The sequence below is a fragment of the Suricata suricatta genome, chromosome 9 (genome assembly GCF_006229205.1).
Source record: "Suricata suricatta isolate VVHF042 chromosome 9, meerkat_22Aug2017_6uvM2_HiC, whole genome shotgun sequence".
In the NCBI taxonomy this organism is placed as follows: Eukaryota; Metazoa; Chordata; class Mammalia; order Carnivora; family Herpestidae; genus Suricata; species Suricata suricatta.
This window is the reverse complement of record NC_043708.1, coordinates 74,359,468-74,379,890: the sequence shown is the minus strand read 5'-3', so window position 1 is coordinate 74,379,890 and position 20,423 is coordinate 74,359,468. Positions and strand designations below refer to the sequence as shown.

The 20,423-nt window shown below is 44.1% G+C and overlaps 1 protein-coding gene across 1 annotated transcript in view; it reads left to right on the top strand.

The window, feature by feature from the left end:
* RYR3 (ryanodine receptor 3) overlaps window positions 1-20,423 on the top strand; it is a 349,369-nt gene that overhangs the window by 250,326 nt on the left and 78,620 nt on the right. The window contains exons 57-65 of the mRNA XM_029952228.1: window positions 1,197-1,272; window positions 1,385-1,508; window positions 4,188-4,303; window positions 4,851-4,918; window positions 5,801-5,922; window positions 10,967-11,016; window positions 11,618-11,678; window positions 14,613-14,851; window positions 16,436-16,517. Of these exons, the coding sequence (XP_029808088.1) occupies window positions 1,197-1,272; window positions 1,385-1,508; window positions 4,188-4,303; window positions 4,851-4,918; window positions 5,801-5,922; window positions 10,967-11,016; window positions 11,618-11,678; window positions 14,613-14,851; window positions 16,436-16,517 (938 nt within the window). The remainder of the gene's footprint in view (window positions 1-1,196; window positions 1,273-1,384; window positions 1,509-4,187; window positions 4,304-4,850; window positions 4,919-5,800; window positions 5,923-10,966; window positions 11,017-11,617; window positions 11,679-14,612; window positions 14,852-16,435; window positions 16,518-20,423) is intronic.

Here is a 20,423-nt window from a genome sequence, read left to right as displayed (position 1 = left end):
CCGTGCTTGGGATTCTCTGTCTCCTTCTCTCTCTGCTTCTCCCTCACTTGTGCTCTCTATCTCAAATAAATAAAAAGAATCTTAAAAAAAAATAATGACCCTAGGGAGACAAGGGCTCTTTAAAAAATTAAAAAGGAGTGAAGAGAGGGGACAAAGCCCAGAACAGATCACCCCTAAAATAGCAGAATTGGAAAGAACCAGGCTGGGCAAGGACCACAGGGCAAGTCTCAGCAAGAACAGCCCAGTTATCTAAGGAGGCCCGGCTTTGTGCTTCTTCCAGGGCCATCATAACAGGTAGTGACTCAATAAAAGGAGGAAGAAACCACAAATTACTCTATCAACACACAGAACTAACAGGAGAAAGAAAAACGTAGGACAAACTTAATGAGGGCTAGGAGAAAGCCTGGGGAGCAGCCCCACTGGGGTGACGTGCTGCCTGGTCCCAGCTGGTGCCGCCAGCCACAAGGGCACTTGGGAATCTCAAATCCTGTGGAAGATTCACTCGAGTGCCCCATGGAGGTGCAGGATTGCGAGGCGTACAACCAAGAGGATGAAATTAAAAGCCGCAAGCTGCCTCCTGCCATCCCTCCCCTTCCCCACACACCGGAGGCAGGATCAGCCCCAGCCTGGGGCAGACACTCCCCCTCTGGGGACCAACCCTTTGGACCTTAAAGTTTCTTTCCATTGTACACCCTTGAATCCAAGGCACTGTTTTATGAGCTGTATAAAGACGAATTCTCTTTGAGCAATCAGTTGCAGCCATTTTCTCCAAGATGTGATTACTTTTAGCCTGCTAAGGTGAAGGTTTTGAGGGAATCTGGATTTTTGCCTGACTCTCACTGCCATCTCCCTGTTTCAGGTCAGGAGTAAAATATTCAAATCCTGAGACAAATGACATACCGCCAGAATGCAGTTTCAGATGGAAAAGCATGTGTCTCATAAATGCATCAGACTGCCAGGATAATAAGTTACAAGAAAAGGACAGAATTAGATGTTGTTTTCTGTATGGAGGGGAAGCTATAAAAACTAATGAAGTGCATAAGCACAGACTAATTAACGATGGGGGACACTCCGCAATGTGCTGTTAGCATTTGGTGGTGCTCAGTTCCCGAGGCTGCCTGAAACAGCCCGGCAGATGTGGACCCATTTTTCTTCTTTGCTTTCGTTCTGACTGTCGTCTCCTTGGTGGAACACAGGGAATGGTGGAGGTTGTGGCCGAGAACTATCACAACATCTGGGCCAAGAAGAAGAAGCTGGAACTGGAGAGCAAAGGTGAGCCAGGTTCGCGGTGCCCCCTGCAGGTGGGGGAGGGCGCAGGTATGTTTCCCCAGAGGTGCAAAGGAAGGGCCAAAGAGTCGGTCATCTGTCACTTTCCTGACCCCAGGAGGCGGCAGTCACCCTCTGCTAGTACCATACGACACGTTGACAGCCAAGGAGAAGTTCCGGGACCGAGAAAAGGCACAGGACCTGTTTAAATTCCTCCAGGTGAACGGCATCGTGGTTTCTAGGTAAGTTCTCTTCCAGGTGATATTAGAGGGGCAGGGGGGACTTGTGGGTGTAGTCTCACCTTCCCCAGGTATTTAATCACCTGTCTGCAGAACAGATGAGAGAAAGGATAACAGTCAGTATTCTGAAATTGAGAAAACTTTTATTTGGGAGCATGAAGCCATCTTTTCTGACCTAAACAATATCAGTTTTTAAAGATGAGTTACAGCAAAGAATCGTGACAAATTATACATGTACACCTTAAACACTTGATTTGAAATTGAAGCATACAAACATTCATTCATTCACACATCTTGCGGTGCAGGCCCCCGAAGCTTCTCTTTGTATCGACTGGTGTTCTACAGCATATCCATAGTGCACCGTCAGGCCTTTGGGACTTGGGCTTCTTTGCAGAGCAGCAAGAATTACAGCATATACAAAACCATGAAACTGCAGTATCTTCTAGATGTTTTTAAATGTTTGTTTATTTTTGGGAGAGAGAGCATGTGCACACACAAGCTGGAGAGGGGCAGAGAGAGAGAGAGAGAGAGAGAGAGGGAGACAGAGAATCCCAAGCAGGCTCTGCACTACGCAGAGCCTGACACAGGGTTCAGATTCACAAACCATGAGATCATGACCTGAGATGAAATCAAGAGTCGGACACTTAACCGAATGAGCCACCCAGGCGCCTTCTGCTAGATTTTTTTTTTTTCAGTTTCCTCTCTTGCCTTTATAGCTAGTTATCTCGCTCATACTTAATTCAGAAACAGTGTATTTAGAAATGCAATTTCATGTCTTTGCAAAATATTCAACTTAGTTCTCACAGAGTCGGTGGTCCTCTTCAAACTTCTATTTTGTTATTGTCTTAGACTGTATTTAATTACATAAGAGCAATAGTGAACAGAATGGACATAAACAGTCTTTGAACACCAAGAACAAATTCTTTGAATACACAGCTCCACTGAGATTGAATGCATCAGGATTTCCTGGGTTTTTATCTCAAACTCGTGCTTGTCAGAATGATCCATATGAGGATTGTATGTGAATGTGGTTTTAGCGGCTTAGGTCTTGAACCTAGAACCTGTTTCCTCCTTGGTGGATGTCGGTGGTGGGCTCGCTCCTTAGCAACAAAACAAGCCAGGGTCCCTATCTGATAGGGAAAGAAATGTTTGCTGAGCCAACCGCTGCTGCTTCTTTTAGTCTCCCACAGAATTTTGCCATTGAGTGGCCAAAAAATAATAATAATAAAATAAAAAATAAAAATCTATACAAATATTTCTATTGTGGCTCAGATGAAAAACTAGCAAAACTTTCTTGCTATACTGTGGAGCAGGAAAGATCAGACAGCTAGAGACCGCCTCTGGGGAAGCTTTTGAGAAATACTCTGTTCGTCATTTTAATCCTCTTCTTAAGACCCATGGGAAAGTGTTCTGTGGTTTGCTGATAAATAACTTGCTCACAGAAATGACAAATTCCTCTTTACCAGAACTAAAAAGGAAGTCAAGGAAAAAAGGGGGGAAAGGAAAAAGATCATTGAACTCAGCAAACGTATCTTAGTAACTGTTTACCACGTGCCAGACCCTCTGGAGGGCCCTTGGGTGTGTGGATGAAGAAGCCAGAGCCCCATCAGCAAGGAGTCGATTCCTGCTCTCCATGCCTCTCCTGCTATGTCCTCAGCTTCCTCGTCGCTCCATGCCACTCCATTTTTCCTGGTGTTCAAGCCAAAAGCCTTGACTTTCTCCCAACCCACATCCAATCCTTCATGAAATCCTCATGGTTCTGCCTTTAAGAAATAGCCAGAATCTGACCATTCACACCCCTTTCATGTGGTTACCATCATTCCTGAAAGAACCTCCTATCAGGGCACCTGCTTCAACCCTTGCCCCCCACAGTCCGTTTTAAACCTAGCAAGTAAAGTAACTTATAATGTAAGTCATTCCTCTATCCAGAACTTTCAATGGCTTCCCATCTCAGTGCTAAAGCCAAATTCTAAGGATGGCCCGTAGGGCCCTAGTGATTGACTAATCACCTCATGTTTCTCTGACTGCCTGCTCCCTTCCATTCCATCCACACTAGCATCTGCCATTTCCTCTAACTCAGCATGCATGTTCCTGCCTCAGGACCTTTGCACCGCCAGTCCAGATGCCTGGAAAGCTGTTTCCCCAGTTGTCTCTATGGCTCACCTCCTTCAAGCCTTTACCCTAGCATCATCTCCCAATGAAAACGGCCCTGATTGCTCCGTGTCACACTAGAGTCTGCTTGCTCCCCCACTTGAGGCATTCTTGGACCTTCTCATACCGCTTTAATTTTTCCTTTTTCACAAAACATACTAGCTTCTAGCATTCTGCATAATTTCTGTCTTGTGCTATATATTATTTGTGTCTGTCTACAGCTGTTTATATGTTCCTTGGAGGCAGGGATTTGGTTTGCTCCTCTGATTTATCCCCAGCTCGATATTTGTTGAATGGTTGACAAAGGTATTTTGAGAAATCTTTTCAGATATTATCATAGTGCAGGTATTGGGTACTCACAGAAGAAGGTTCCAAGTGCAAGGGGGTAACACTCAAATGACATATCAGGTCACTAGGCCAGAATAACCATTAACGTTTGGAAAGTAAAGTCAACACAGATAGGATTGCTGATGCTCCAAAGTCACATAGTCATTTCTGTTACTTCCTGGGGTTTACCCATTTCCAACCTAGAGGTATGAAGGACATGGAGCTGGATGCCTCCTCCATGGAAAAGAGGTTTGCCTATAAATTTTTGAAGAAGATCCTGAAATATGTTGATTCCGCCCAAGAGTTCATTGCCCATTTGGGTAAGTATCATTGTGAAATATCCCCCAAATGTGTGCTTCCCTTCATATTTCATAATCTCAAAAAGAATGTGGTATTCCTTGATCAAGCGATGATGCTTTCATACTGTAGTTGTCCGTGATTCATTGAGACATCATATGCTTTGGGGAGAACAGTGGCCGAGATTTTTGCCCCCCTCTTTAAAAAATCTGTTTCATCCTTAGTTTCAGGGTTTGATTAAGCCATTTGTCATTTTTCATAGAATTCCTCCTATATTAACTTTCCCATTGTTTTGCTTTGTGACTGTGGGCCTATGACTCAACCTCTCTGAAGCTGCTTTCTCCTCAGGAAAGTACAGGGAAGGGTAGTAAAGCAGCTGAGAGAACTGACAGAAGAAGCACCTCACCAACACAGTCATAAAGCACTTTGTAAAATCGGAGATATTTTGTAAAAATTAAATGGCCATTCCATGACCCTGAGAAAAGTTGCTCTGTGTCGAAAATGCTGTGATTGTGTTTGTGTTTGTGCTCTTTACCTGTGGCCAACTTTGTGTTACTTTTGTCTTTGTAGAAGCCATTGTCAGCAGTGGGAAAACTGAAAAGTCTCCCCATGACCAGGAGATCAAATTCTTTGCCAAAGTAAGTGATGCCCTGCCTTTAACCAAATGGCTGTCTTCTCAGAATCTGTACGATGTAGGGTGCCAGGTACGCTAATCTAACAAAGAGAGCCAAAACTCTGTTAGCTTCGATGAGCTGGACATGTATTTCTCTGTTGTGGAGCAGTCTGGGGGCAGGCTTCGCTCCACGCCATCACCAGGGACTCTGGTACTTTCCTCTCCGGGTGCTTCACCGTCACCTCAGGTGTGATGGTGTGTCAGAGGGGACAAGATAGCCACCTATATCACATGGGGGGAGGGGGGAGGGGGGAGGAGAAGGGAAGACAAGTCTATTTTCTCTTAAAGATCTATCCCAGTGGCTAGAACTCAGCCGTTGTAGCTTCACCTAGACACCATGGAGTCTGGGTGATGGATTCTGTACCTGGGTGACCCCATGCCCAGCTAAAACACAGGGGTTTCTATTTCTAAGAGAAGAATAGGATGAATTTGGGTACCAGTGAGGAGTCTTTGCCATACATCCCTACTCAGAGGGCTGGAAGCACACGAGGCCTTGGGGTAACTGCCTGAGAAGCAGAGGCAGAAGGCTCCCTCTTGGATGCCATGCCCAAAAAGTACCATGACCCACCGGTCTGTCCTGAAAATACTGACTCAGGGCCACATGCATACTTCTCGGGACCCTAAGTCAGCCAGTCACCCTCTCCATTCCCGTATCCCCAAGGTTTCTGGTTTGAGGTGTACAAGAGGAAAATGGGTTGGAAAATGCAATTCACTGGGTAGAGTTTCTTAGAAATTCCAGGACCTATGTTCAGAGGCTTTTTCCTCCCTAAACATGAACCTTTTCAGAGGAATCAAAGGAGGGGCTTTGATTAGCTTCCTAGAAGTTCATTTATGGGGGATTTTCCAGGTTCTCCTCCCACTGGTTGACCAGTACTTCACCAATCACCGCCTCTACTTCCTGTCATCGCCTCTGAAGCCCCTCAGCAGCAGTGGCTATGCCTCCCATAAGGAGAAAGAAATGGTGGCCAGGTGAGTCAACAAAAGACAATGTCACGGCGCTGATGTGATTTATGTAAAACCCCAGATTCCGGGAGATGAAATGGCGAATCCTTTGGAGAAATGAACTGCGGTCTGGTGATGGGTAGCACAGGGGTTTTGGTTATCCTCTTGGTTTTGAAAGTAATTATATTCATAGTTATCCGTGTATTATTTTGGCAACCAAGATAAGTGCACTGTTTGGATGTATCAGGGGGGCTAAAATTTATATACTCAGATCAACTTTTATCCTGAAATAACATTTAGAAAAAGGCAAAGTCAATTCTAAAGCTTGGACAGGCAAACACACAACGTTGAGAAGAAACAAGTTTAATGCAGTTTCAATCCCATTCTTATCAGGCTTTTAAAGTTTAAATTTGTTTTAAAGAATCAGATCCTACAAGTCCTATTGTGGATGATCTGATATTTGAAATCTAGAGCAACATAATTCAATTTAAATTCCTAATGGGGGGAAAAAACCATGCATCCGGAACACCAACCTCCGTCCTCATTTTGCTAGGCGTAACATGTGGATCCCTCACAGGAGATGAGAGCAAAGAGGGGCCGTTATGAGCAGGCGAAGGAATGAGTTCCTCCATGTCTCCGGTTTTCTCCGTACGTGATTTAGAATGACCAGAAATGGGTTAGACTTCTAAATGGCAGAGAGCTAAGAACTGTAATGGACCCATCCACTCTTTCCCCAGCAGCCATTGATGGTAAACAGCATACAGCGTACTTGATAAAGGGTCAGCCATTAAGTAGCATCATCCTTGTGACAGATTCAACCTTAGGACTTAGCTAACATTTATTAAACACAAGGACAGGCAGTGAGGTCATTTTTCATACTTACACAAATGCACAGTAACTCTTGCAAATATCATTGTGAAACTTCACAGTGTTCTAAGAACTGCCTGATTTCACGGGTTCCTGAGTTCAAGCCCTGTGCTGACAGCCTGCTTAGAAGCCTCACTCTCTGCCCCTCCCCAGCTGGTGCACATATGTGCACAGGTGTTTCCTCCATTGTACAGATAAGGACTCTGAGGTTTGGTCAGGTTCACGCCAGTGACCCAGGTTCTAAGAACAAGAATGAAAGTTGTCTCTATCCGTGTTGAGTGCCATTCTTTCTGCAGTCATCACTTAATTTTGCTTATTAAGAAAAGAGGAGTCCATGCTTTCAAAATGAGATACCTTTAGCATCAGTAACCAACAAGATTGCCTAAATATTTTCAGGATTAGCTGGTGTATTTTGTAAGATGTTAGGGAAATGAGAGGCATAGTGAGATACTCTGATAATCCAACAGAGGGCAGATGTGTCTGTCTTCTTCATCTATTTTTGTTAGATTATTAATTCATGGAAATGTAACATTTGTTCAGCCAGGCACCATTTGTCATGGCTGGAATACAACCTGGATCTGATCAGCCTTGCAAATAGCTCTCAAATCCATTGGGTGCTTGCTGCCCTCCCACAGAAGCGCCAGTGTTTGCACCAAATGCATTCCACCTCCAGACCCCTCTGGTCCGCATGCCTCACCTCTTCCACATCTGGTGCCATTCACCAGCGCTACCACACTCTCTCCCCTGTGGGCCCTTTAATTTATCCCTTGCAAATTCTGAGATGGGGAGGCATCTGGGGACTCTGGCCCCGCATAACCCTGGGCTAAGGGTAGTGTTTCTACCCCATAGGGGACAAAAGGGGACTGTGGAGAACCTAACTGGCCTTGGCATGACTGGGCAAGTACTTCTGACAGCAAGGAGAGCTAGGTTAGAAATAGGATCAAACAACCCAACCATCTGCTTTAGTTAGAAAAATTTGTTACTTTGGGGCACCTAGGTGACTCAGTCAATTAAGCGTCCAACTCTTGATTTTGGCTCAGGTCATGATTTCACGGGTTCCTGAGTTCAAGCCCTGTGCTGACAGCCTGCTTAGAAGCCTCACTCTCTGCCCCTCCCCAGCTCGTGCACATATGTGCACAGGTGTTTCCTCTCTCTCTCTTTCTCAAAATAAGCATTCTTTAAGAAATGTTACTTTGTACTGAGCATGTGTCCACTTTGAAGCATTTCACCAGAAATATCTGAGTTTATCATCCCCTAATTCTGATTCTAAAAACTAAGAGGATCTTGTGATTGCTGTCTACTTACAGATGAGGAAAGTGATGCCCACAGCAGCCAAGTGGCTTCACCAGGACAGCCCAGCTAGTCATAGCAGCACCACGGCATTCATGTCCCTCTGGGCTATCCCTCTCTACCAACTCCATGATTTATTTTTTATCAAATACATATCTCTTTAAAAAATGGACACAATGAGGGGCCCCTGGGTGGCTCAGTTGGTTAAGCATCTGACTTTGGCTCAGGTCATCATCTTGTAGTTCTTCGGTTTGAGCCCCATGTCGGGCTCCATGCTGACAACTCAGAGCCTGGAGCCTGCTTTGGATTCTGGGTCTCCTGTGTGGTCTTCCCCTCTCCCCACTCATACTCTGTCTCTCTCTCTTTCAAAAATAAGCAAACACTAAAAAAAGTTTTTTAAATGGATACAGTGAGGGGCACCTGGGTGGCTCAGTCAGTTAAGGGTCCAGCTTTTGGTTTCAGCTCAGGTCATGATCTCATGGTTTCTGAGTTCAAGCTCCATGTCAAGCTCTTTACGGTCAGCATGGAGCCTGCTTGGGATTCTCTGTCTCCCTCTCTATCTGCCTCTCCCCTGCTTGCATACCTTCTCTCTCTCTCTCTCTCTCCCTCTCTCTCTTGCTTTCTCTCCCTCTCTCACCAAAAAAAAAATTTTTTTTTTAATTTTTTAAAAAGTTGACACACTGAGGGGCACCTGGGTGGCTCAGTCTGTTAAGCACTGGACACTCTATTTCAGGTCATGATCTCATGGTTAGTGAGATTGAGCCCCACATCAGCTCTGTGCTGACAGCGTGGAGCCTACTTAGATTCTCATTCTCTCCCCCTCTCTCTTCCTCTTTGTCATTCTTTGTCTCTCAAAAATAAATAAATAAACATTTTTTAAAAAGACAATGAGAAGAGCAAAAAAGCAGTCCGTTATTTACTTTTACACTAGGAGGCTGTCAGATTTGTTACTTATTTTGAGTTCTCTGAAGCACTAGGCCACCGTTTCCCACTTCTTCCCATGGCAAGAATAGGTGACTAACCACGGGGAGCTTTGGCTGCCATTTTCCAGTCGATGGCCCAGTAGACTCAGGGCATTAGTTGAAAACCACTTAAAGATGGGCAAGTCTGTGTTGTTCTGTTTTTTTAAGTTTTCATTTAAATTCCAGTTAGTGAACAGTGTCATATTAGTTTCTGGTGTACGTATAGTGACTCCACTTCCGTACATAAAGTCGAGCAAGTTTTGATCTCTGCCAACACTCAGGATGTGCTTCTTCTCCATTTGAGTTGCCCCCGAAAAGATTTCTGCCTCCGTGTGGGTCGGAGAGCCCATGACAAGCTATGAGTGAGAGATTGGGAAGGCCCTCAGCTCCGTCTCACCTTGGAAGCCCTTGGCCTATATCAGGTGTTTTTATTCTCCCTTCCCTTTTCTGTTCCACCAGGAAGGACTGCTTTCTCAAGGGACTACAAAATTCTTGTCTAGCTGTGCCAGTGTCAAATAGTGTCAGAATTCTGAGCATTCTCGGAGCACCTGGGTGGCTCCGTTGGTTAAGCGTCCGGCTTCAGCTTAGGTCATGATCTCATGGTTTGTGGGTTCGAGTCCCGCATCAGGTTCTGTGCTGACAGCTAGCTCAGAGCCTGGAGCCTGCTTAGATTCTGTGTCTCCCTCTATCTCTGACCGTCCCCCGCTTGTGCTGTCTCTCTCTCTGTCTCTCAGAGAAAAAAAAAAAACTTACTAAAAAAAGAAATTAAAAAAAAGAATTCTGCACATTCTTCCCAAGACCCACTGGCAATTCAGGTCAAATTATGGTCATTGTGAGCAAGTGTCCATCGTGACATCTTCACATACTTTTATGGAGCTCTTTTCTCGCTGCACAAGGCTCTCTGCTAGATGCCATGAAAAATAAAAAGATAAGATTTAGCTGGACTTCCAAGGGGTTCTGGGGTAGAAAAGATGGGTGAAAGGGTAGAGTAAGGTCAGAAAGCACAAAAGCATAGCAGACGGGCTCACCTGGCTCCACGCTGTCAGCACAGAGCTGATGCGGGGCTCAATCTCACTAACCATGAGATCATGACCTGAAATCAACAGTCCAGTGCTTAACAGACTGAGCCACCCAGGTGCCCCTCAGTGTGTCAACTTTTTAAAAATTTAAAAATACATATTTTTTGTGAGAGAGAGAGAGAGAGAAAGGGAGGGAGAGAAAAGGTATGCACGCAGGGGAGGGGCAGATAGAGAGGGAGACAGAGAATCCCAAGTAGGCTCTATGCTGGCAGGAAAGAGCTTGACATGGAGCTCGAACTCAGGAAGCGTGAGATCATGACCTGAGCTGAACCCAAGAGCCAGCTCTCCTGGCTTCCCTGGGCACGGTGAGGACAGCCACTCAGTCAGGCCCGCAGACTAACAGGAAATGACAGAGGAAGGCAATATCCTAAAATGTTTAGGATGTTTTTGTTCAAGACAATACCCCTCCATGCCTGAACCATTAATTTTCTTCTGTTCCCGCCTCCCAGCTTAACTTCACACTTCAGCAAAGGCTGCAAAATGGTTTGCAATCCATTGCAATGGTGGAAAAAATACGATCCCTCTCAGAACTCTCATTTACTCCTGGGTGTCCTACAAATGGGTGTTTCAGCACATAGGACTGTTTAGCAAGAGGTGGTAACTTTGTCACTGCAAAATACTCCGGTTGTGGCAGAAGGATTGTTTTCTGTGGGGTAGGGGCCGCCTCCAGTGTGCCTTCGTGACTGTCCCGCAAGACAGCAGGAAGCATACATTCCCCTAGTGTGGTCCAGAGGATTCTTTGAGAGGAACACAGTACGTCTTGCCCGAGGGCCGTTCTCTGCTCTGTTTTAAAGTGTGGGGGCCTGGGGTGGGGGGGTACATATGAGACCTTGGAGTTCTCGCCTTTCCTACTCGCCTTCTTTTCTGCTTCAGCCTATTCTGCAAACTCGCTGCGCTGGTGCGACACAGGATTTCCCTCTTTGGTAAGTGAAGAGAGAAGTATTGCCCAAAGCTCGCTCCGCCCTGTAATTCTCTGTAACTTGCATTTTGCCTTTATTTCCGGTGCCTACAGACAACCTGAGCCTAAGGTGTCACCTAAATTTGCCACAGAAAATTGATCTGAAGTGTGATAAATGACCTCTCTACCCCTTTAACAGCTCAAATTTTCCACACCAATGAATGTTTTAAGCTCTGCCTCTAACATCCATCAAACAGCGGATGCCTCAGGCCAGAGATAAATGCACTGTCCCAGCACATAGGTCTGGCACTTTGTGTGTTGGTGGTTAATTACGCAGGGCTATGGTTTGTGCATATGGAGAAGATTGCATTTAAAAGATAGGCTGGGGGCGCCTGGGTGGCTCAGTCTGTTGAGTGTCCGACTTTGGCTCAGGTCATGATCTCACCATTCGTGAGTTTGAGCCGTGCATTGGGCTCACTGCTGTTAAAGCAGAGCCCACTTCGGATCCTCTCGCCCTCTCCCTCTCGGCCCCCTCCCCTGTTTGTGCTCTCTCAAAAACTAAACATTAAAAAAAGAAAGACAGGCTGAAGGGTTTAGGGAGTCACCAGTAGTATTTCTTGTTTTAGGGAGCGACTCTACGACAATGGTGAGCTGTCTTCACATCTTAGCTCAGACACTTGACACAAGGTAAGTCTGCCCAGTTTTTTTCCAGTAGTTTCTCAAGACTCCTCTCTGACCCTGTGTTCTCACTTATCATGCAGAAGAGAAGACTGCCACAGCTCGGCAGGAGCCTGGGAGGGGGAGGGGACGGGGAAGAGATGAATCTCAGCCTGACAGTAGCACTCTCCGCCTTCCAGTTCACATGATGGAGGGCACTGTCATGGCACGTACCGCGTGCTAAAAGCTGAGCATTTGATCAATTCTTGTCTTCTCTTCCTGAGAAGTTCATTCTTCAGAAGATAAAATATATAATATAGCAAAGTGCCACTTTATACCTCATTCTCCACAGAAAAGGAAGAGCTGCCTGATGGGTGGCGAGGCCACAAGCATCCTGGGAGAAGGGAAGCGTAACACTCTGAATCCAAAGCAGCCAAGGAGGGAGATTCAGGGAATGTGAGATAAAACGATCAGAGGCAAGATAGGTTTGAACCCACAGCCTGAGGGTCTTGCGGGAAAGATGGCTGAAAGGGAAAGGAAGTTGTAACAAATGTACATGTAAGTTGTAGTAATATAAGCAGGATCCAGGGGCTCCGAGGTGGCACAGTCAGTTAAGCATCCAACTTCAGCTCGGGTCTTGATCTCATGGTTTGTGAGTTCGAGTCCTGCATTAGGCTCTGTGCTGACAGCTCAGAGCATGGAGCCTGCTTCTGATTCTGTCTCTTTCTCTCTCTGCCCCTGTCCCACTCATGCTCTGTCTCTCTCTCTTTCAAAAATAAAACATTAAAAAAATTTTTAAACATAAATGATCTGATGAGATGACAAGAAGAAGTAGTGGGAAAGACAGGGAGCTTTCTTAAGAACACTCTTTGAGTAGAAAGAGTGTCAAAGTTGGGAGGATGACATCCTTCCCAAAACCATATGAGGAAGAGAAACCAACTAAGAGAGTTGCCACAACATGAAAATTTACAACCAAGACTGGTTATCAAAAAAAAAAATTAAGGATAATTAAAGGGGACTTTAGTGGTCTAAACCCTAGAAACAAACATGGAAATATTAGGACAGCACAGATTTGCAGCATCAGACCCGGGCACCCCAAAGGACTCAAATTCTCTGCACCTGGGATGAGCAGTCTTCACTCCCAGAAGCATGTGGACTGCCTTTGGGAGAGCATATTCTCCGTTTTTTAGTGTGGTTCAGCGTGTTTGATAATCATTCCTGACAAAAACCCAAGACTAGAAAGTTAGGAAGATAGTTCTTGAATGCTTAAGGGCTAGGAGCAAGCCTCGGTGACTTCATTTCTTTGTTCTTGTTTTTCTGGTTGGGGGGGAATGATAATCTTGAAAATGCCATAGATAAAAAGCATCTGTCCTTCAGGCAAGCCTGTCATAATCTTGTGAATAAGTTGCTGAAATACGGAGGGGCACCTGGCTCAGTCGGTTAAATGTCTGACTTCAGTTCAGGTCATGATCTCAGTTCATGAGTTCGGGCCCCACATCGGACCTGAGCTGACAGCTCAGAGCCTGGAGCCTGTTTCATTATTTTTTTTTTTTATAAGAATAGTTGTATATTTTCAGAAAATAGAGGAGATCATACATAGGTCCCATATACCACCCCCACACACACACACAATTTCCCTATTAACATCTTGCATTTGTTACAAGTATTAAGCCAATGATGATACATTATTGTTCACTAAAGTACATGGTTCATACTAAAATTCACTCTGTTGAATAGTTCTACAGGTTTTGACAAATGCACAGTGTCATGTCTCTAATATTACAATATTGTACAGAATGGTTTCAACGTCTATAAATTCCCTGTCACCTATTTATCCCATGCTGCCCTCAAACCTTTGGCCACCATGGATCTTTCCATGTCATACAGTTAAAATTATGCAGCACACAGTCTTTTCACACCCCATTCTGTAACTCAGCTATCTGCCTTGAAAATCTGTGTCCATGGCTTTCCTGGCTTGCTATCTCATATCTTCTTATTGCTGAATAATATTCTCCTTTGTGGATGTGTCACAGTAAGTGATTTATCCACTTACCCTTTATTTTTTATTAATTTTTTAAAATTTACATCCAAGTTAGTTAGCATATAGTGCAATAATGATTTCAAGAGTAGATTCTTTAATGCCCCTTACCCATTTAGCATATCACCCCTCCCACAGCCCCTACCTGGAACCTGCTTCAGATTCTGTCTCCCTCTTTCTCTACTTCTCTCCCACTTGTACTCTCTTTCTCTGAAAAATAAGGGTAAGAAAATTTTTTTAAGATTCTGAAATATGTAAAATAATAGTTGCCCTGTAAGCTTTGTTCTAATCCTAGGGTTTAGAGAGTAGTTTTGAGGGAAGGTCTCAGCTACCCATAACTAATCTCCATTCCCAAAGGGCACATTTCTATAGTTTTTTTTTTCAGTGGTCTGATGAAGCTGTCTGTTTTAAAGGGGGCTTTCTACCCCTCACCCCTCCTCCAAGCTAGGACATCCCTGCTGGCTAATAGAAACATAAGCTTTCGCTCAATTATTTCTTTGTTCTGAGAGGTCCTGCATCATGGGAGAGCTAATATTTCTTATAAAAGATGCTTATCTCATAGTGAACTGTAAAAAAAAAAACTCACCTCTCCTTCCTTACAAGTAGATATTTACAGGGGAATATAGCCAGCCAGGATATTCCACTGATAACAAGTGACCCAAATCAGTTTCTTCCTAAACTCTCCTTATTTCCTGAAGAGTCAAGCACTGACCCCCTGCAACAGACAATACCATCCAGTTGCTCGCCCCCTTTGGGATTGTGTGATCCAGCGGGCTTCCTGGATGCTAACTGCTCTCTCCTCTTCCCCTGACTCCGTGCCGGTCAGGTGACTGGAGTGTCACAACTCTGCCCAGGTTAAACTGCAGGTCACCTGCTTCAAGAATGGGGATGGCCACAGGTTTGGATTATGCTCTGTTTGCTTACAGGACTGTCATGAAGTCAGGCTCAGAGCTGGTGAAGGCTGGGTTACGAGCTTTCTTTGAAAATGCGGCGGAAGACTTAGAGAAGACTTCGGAAAACCTGAAGCTCGGGAAGTTTACGCATTCCAGAACACAGATTAAAGGCGTGTCCCAGAATATTAACTATACCACGGTGGCTCTGCTCCCCATCCTGACGTCCATCTTTGAGCACGTTGCTCAGCATCAGTTCGGGGTGGATTTACTCTGTAAGTCATATTGCCGTCTATGTGGATTTACATGCACAGGGCTCCAGATGAGAAGGGTGTGACTCATTCCCTTGAATTCACCTTGAAAGTGGAATAGAGGGGCACCAGGGTGGCTCCGTCGGTTAAGCATTCAGCTCTTGATTTCAGTGGACATCATGATCTTGCAGTTTGTGGGTTTTGAGCCCTGCTCTGCTTGGGATTCTCTCTCTGCTTCTCTCTCACTATGTCTCTCCCCACTTGTGCACATGGTCTCTCTCTCAAATAAATAATCTTAAAAAAAAAAAAAAAATGAAAGTGGAATTGAGAATTATTCCATACCTTTTTCTTCTTAGGCTTAAAAATGGAGGACTAGATCCTTAGAGGGGCAGAGGTCCCCCAATTTAAGTATATAATAGTTCATCTTTTCCCACCATTATTCAGGACCAGAATTTTCCACCCACTAGCTTAGCTGTCAGCTGCTGTGTTCCTACTTAATTTGAAAAGGTTATCTGAGTAATCCAGTAGGGGATATAGGTTTGCTCCCAGGGTTTTTCAGATACCAATTTTCCTGTTAAGAAGCCCTAATTTATTCATTGGATACCAGGAGCAAAGGAAAGCTGCTAACATTTCATTATCTGAGCCCTCAGCAGAAGACCATAGTCGGTTGGTTTTATTTCAGTTTGCATTCCGTACCACATACAGCCCCCTAGTGCAAATATTCTGCCACACTTTAAATGTTGGCACATGATTTAATTCAATTTAGCCAGTTGTCGATAGCTGAGGCTGTGACTTCTATATCCCTGAACAACTGAAAATCAGTTATTTCCATGGAGGAGGGCAGCGGAATCGGGGAACAACCATATCTATTATTTGATGTCATAAAAACAATGCATTTCCTTGTTGAAAATTTAAAATTAAATTAGGTCTCATTGTGCTCAATTAGTCCCTGCCTTGTTATGACTTCCAAACATTGAAGGAGCATGTAACCTATAGATTAAGCTCTGTGGCCTCCTAAATGGAACATGCCCTTCCCTCAGGAAACATGGCAAAATCATGATATGATTGAACTGGTTTTTGAAAGACGTCCTTCCGAGAACTTGCGACAGGTGGACGTGAGAAACGTCGCTCTGTCTCTAAAAAGGTCAAGATGTTCCGCATACCGTCCTGGGAAATTAACAAAAGGCTCATCCAAACTTGAGACCAGCTGCATTCTTCCTTTCCAAGGAAGGAAATATTAGTACATATAAAATTTACCCATAGTGTCTCCTTTTGCGGGGGAAAACATGCGATCTCTTTGGTCAAATGATTTCTTTCCCTTGAAGCAGTGTGATTCATAGCGAAGGCCCACAAAGGACCTGGGATGCCTCATGGAGGTATTCTCCTGTCGCTGGGTTCTCTCTCCGTTCAGTAGCCACCATTTGGTGGAAAGGGCTCTATCATGTTTTGGGGGGCGAGGGCCAGAGGTGGGGGGTACACATGCATGCGCTTTAGCTCTTGGGTGATGACAGCACATTTTTTTTGTTGTTGGTGGACCATTTCCATGTGCCGGAGGTGAGGAGCTGGGATTGAAGCGCGGTAATGACTGCTCGTTTTTGTTCTTTTCAGTAGGAGATGTGCAGATTTCATGCTACCACATCCTCTGCAGCCTCTACTCCCTTGGGACCGGAAAGAACATCTACGTTGAAAGGTAATTAGTGAACAGAAGAGGCTGACACATTCAAGGCTTAGAAAAGTGTTACAGGCTTGAAACACTTAATAGCATCTTTTGAATGCAGCCAAGTCAAAATGCTCACGGAAATGGGAAGGAGATTTTAAGCCTAGGCCATTCAGTGTTGATGGTCATACTAAAAAGGGTAGTAAGACTTTTTAGATTTATGACCTCTGTGAAGATTTGTTTAAAAGAGACCCACAGGCCAAAATTGATATTACTTGGGCCAGGCCAAAGCACCCAAAAGGGCTTACTGCCCAACCTAATTGCAGTTTCAGCCTCCCACAGGAATATAAATCTTAACCTGTGAGTCAGGGATTTTCTCATAGGCACCATTGAGGTAGTCTGTCACAGGGCCCTCTCCATCCCCTGCAGGAAGATGAGGGAAACTGCATGTTAAGACCCCCTACCCTTCCCCCTAAGGGAAAACTGGAACAGTCTTTTGTCTTTTGCTTCTAATTTTGTTGTCCCATCCTTCTTCCTATGAAAACTCTCCATTTTGTACCATCTCCTTCAAGCAACCCCCCCCCCTACTTGTTAGCTGGGATTTTGCTGGATTCATGATTCCCTTAAACCCAATGAGATCTTCAGATTGACTTGTTGAATTCTGTTTTCTTTTGTTTTTGTTTTTTTTGTAACAGATAGCTAGTAGATGTATGTGACTGGAGAAGCAATACTGTATAGCCAAGCTAAATCATGGACTAGTGACCAAAAAAATGTTGAAGAAATGTCTATTTCTTCATAATCACAGCTTCCAAATAGCTTCCAGAGTTCCTGTGGTTAAAGCTTGCAGAGAAGCTCAAGGGACATGAGGCCGTTACTTGAGGGTTTAATGAGTTTCTGTGTGATACAACCCAGGACCTTTACCATTCGCGGCTGTCAGATTAGCTATACTTTAAACAAGTGCACATTTTGGTAGCAGAAATGCTATTCAGAAACCTTGAATCGAAACAAGCTGATCTGCAGAGATACTGGGGTTCCAGTGTTGCTTATCCAAATCTGCCCAGAGCAGTGGAGGCCTTTGGTGACCCCCCCAGTTTTTAGCACTAAATGCTATGTGTTATGTTCTGTTTAAAACCACAGAGATCAGAAGGATCAACACAGTATTAACCAAACTCTCGACTTCATCTTATCCTTAGAAGATTTTTGTTTCCTTTTAAACATGCATTGTCACATCATGCACTAGCGACAAAATGTTGAAGAAATGTCTATCTTCATAATCTCAGCTTTCAAATAGAGTCCAGAGTTCAAGAAATTAGTTGAAGAACAAATGACCATTTATTTGTAGGGATTTTCATCCCTAATTGTGTAGCTTTCCTTATGATTTTAGAGAAGACATGCATAGTTTTGTTAGGAATAGGACCTGGGCAGACAAGAGCTTTAACCATATTTTATACCTAATCAACAAGAGAATTAAAAAAAAAAACAAACTTGCCATTTAATACTAAGTTTCATCTTAGGGAAAGTACCTTTAATTCTTTCTTCTGTTGAGAATTTGTAAATATTTTCTCAACACTTCTTCTTACTTTGTTGATACATGTGTGCATGCATCTGTCCGTGTTCGTGTTTCTTCGTACACCTTTTTGAAAAGCTTATGCATTATTTTCTTGGAAAAAGTCAACTCTGAAATGTCAGGCCAGAAAAAAGCTGCTTTTCACGATGTTTTGTACTTGATCTGTTACAGTTTGATTGCACGTCTGCTCCCTCTAGCCTTGTGGATATTGGTGCCTGACTTCTCTCCTCCATGTTGGCAGAGGCCACCCTAGGTCAAAGCTGCCCCCCACCCTTCCTCTCAGTGGGGCAGCTGAGGAATCCAACATTTGAAATCCTGGAGTTTTGATGCCATCACTATTAATGACTGTTACTTATTTTTTTATATTGTGAAAGTAAGACATACTTGTTCAAAAAAAATCTAACAGTATTGAGTATATAACGGTAAAAGTCTACTGTCTTTTTTACCCCAGACCACCTCCCCCACTACACACACACACACACACACACACACACACAGGGATCCAGTTCCCAGAGGAGAGCACTATCCACAGTTTGGTGTTTGGCATTCCAGATATGTTCTTCACATGTACATTCTTACCCATATGGGATCATAATTTCCATACTGCTTCGCAACTTTGTCCTGTTGGATAAAGCTAAACACTGAATTCCCAACTCCCATTTTTAGATATATCATTTAGATATAATAATCATTAGCTTTCTATGTTAAAAAAGTAGGCAAATTTAGTACACTCACATCCCTACCTACTTCCCATCCTTTCTACCTTTTTTGTTTATAATTTCTCATATTTACATGCTATTCTAGGACAAATATTCGCTGAGGTGTTTACCTTAGTTTGTATTTAAATGATTCCTTGAACAGCCAATCTTTTGGAAGCTTGGCTTTCCCATTCCTAAATTTTTATTTTGGTTTTTGTCTCCTGATTGGCCCATTTCATCATTAAGTCCTTGTTTCTGTAAGGGCCCTTAGATAGCCATGAACCCTTGCATACTTTGGAATACTACCCTTTGACTTTGTGAACAGTTTTTGTGGCATAAAATCCCTGAGCCTCATTTTTTCCCCTCAGAAGTGTGTAGATTTTGCTTCTTTGTGTTCTGACCATGTTCCCTAAACAGGGTGATTTATTGACTTACATGTGACTTTGCAGTGGGAGGAGAGAAGCTGGCTGTTCATTGGATTTTTCCTCTAAGATGTTCCAGGGTGTGTTTGTTCTAGATCAGTCCCCTCTGCTTCTCCTCAGAACTTAATATTCCTCAGAAGTGGGTCTTCTATTACTTATACATTTTTCACTTTATTATGTAATTGTAGGGAAGTTTTTCCTAACTGTTATTCAGAAAGAGATTGTGTGTATTTATTGTCTTTTTCCCTAACCTTCCACATTTCTCATTTTCTCCCAAGTATCTTTGAGCTGGTCACTCTTTCCTGTTTTTGTGTTTATAAGATGTTTTTCAAACATTCTCCATGATTCTGACTCTCTTTATTTGCTTTATTTCACATGAAGTGGAAGAGTGTATGGGGAAGGCACCTCATACAGCTTCAAGCCTGACAAACTGGCTCAGGACTCTTTCTCACTATACCCACAGTGCCTTTAGCTCTAGAGTGATCCCCCACAGGCCTTTGGTGTCCTCCCCCCCCCCCCCCCCCCCCCCACAAAACTAAGTAGGTGGCCCAGGTAAGAGGTCAGAGGTAAAACTGTTAGTGTATCCTTTATACACAGGACTTCTGTGTAGTCATTTAATGTATCACACGCAGTCTCTACCGTGGCGGACTTGGGTCAGCAGCTCCAGAACAGGTTACTTCTCACTCTTCCACTCTCCTCCCCCTCCAGGGGCTTCTCCAGGCTAGGAGCCCAGGTTGCAGGAATGGCAGGTGGCATGTACACTTCTTCCCTACTCTGCCCTGAGTCACTCCGCAGTATGAACCTGGCCCCACACACCCAGTAAGTGTCCCTCGGCCTCCTCACTGCCTGCCTACCCCCTTAATCCTCACTGTTTCAAGTACAAGTTCTTATTCTGGACTTGTCAGAATCCCCATATTTACTTCCAGAGATTTCTATACTCCGCTGTTAGTCCAGAAAGTAAGTTTCAGGTTCAGCGTCCTCACTTGATTCGGTCCCTACTTTGTGACTTCATGTTATTCACACATTTTCTCATTTCAGCATGGATTCAGATTTCTTCCTAATTTTTCCCCCATTTCTTGTGTGCTTTAGGAAGGAAAATGCAGTTAAACACACCATTTCTCTCCTGCCTTTTGCTGAAGTTTCCTTGACTAATGAATGTCTGCAGTGTTGCAAGGGAACCGCTAAATATTTGGTTTCCAGCTATAGCTTGAATGTGCCTTGTGGATGGAAGATTCCAGGCACCTCAGTGCTA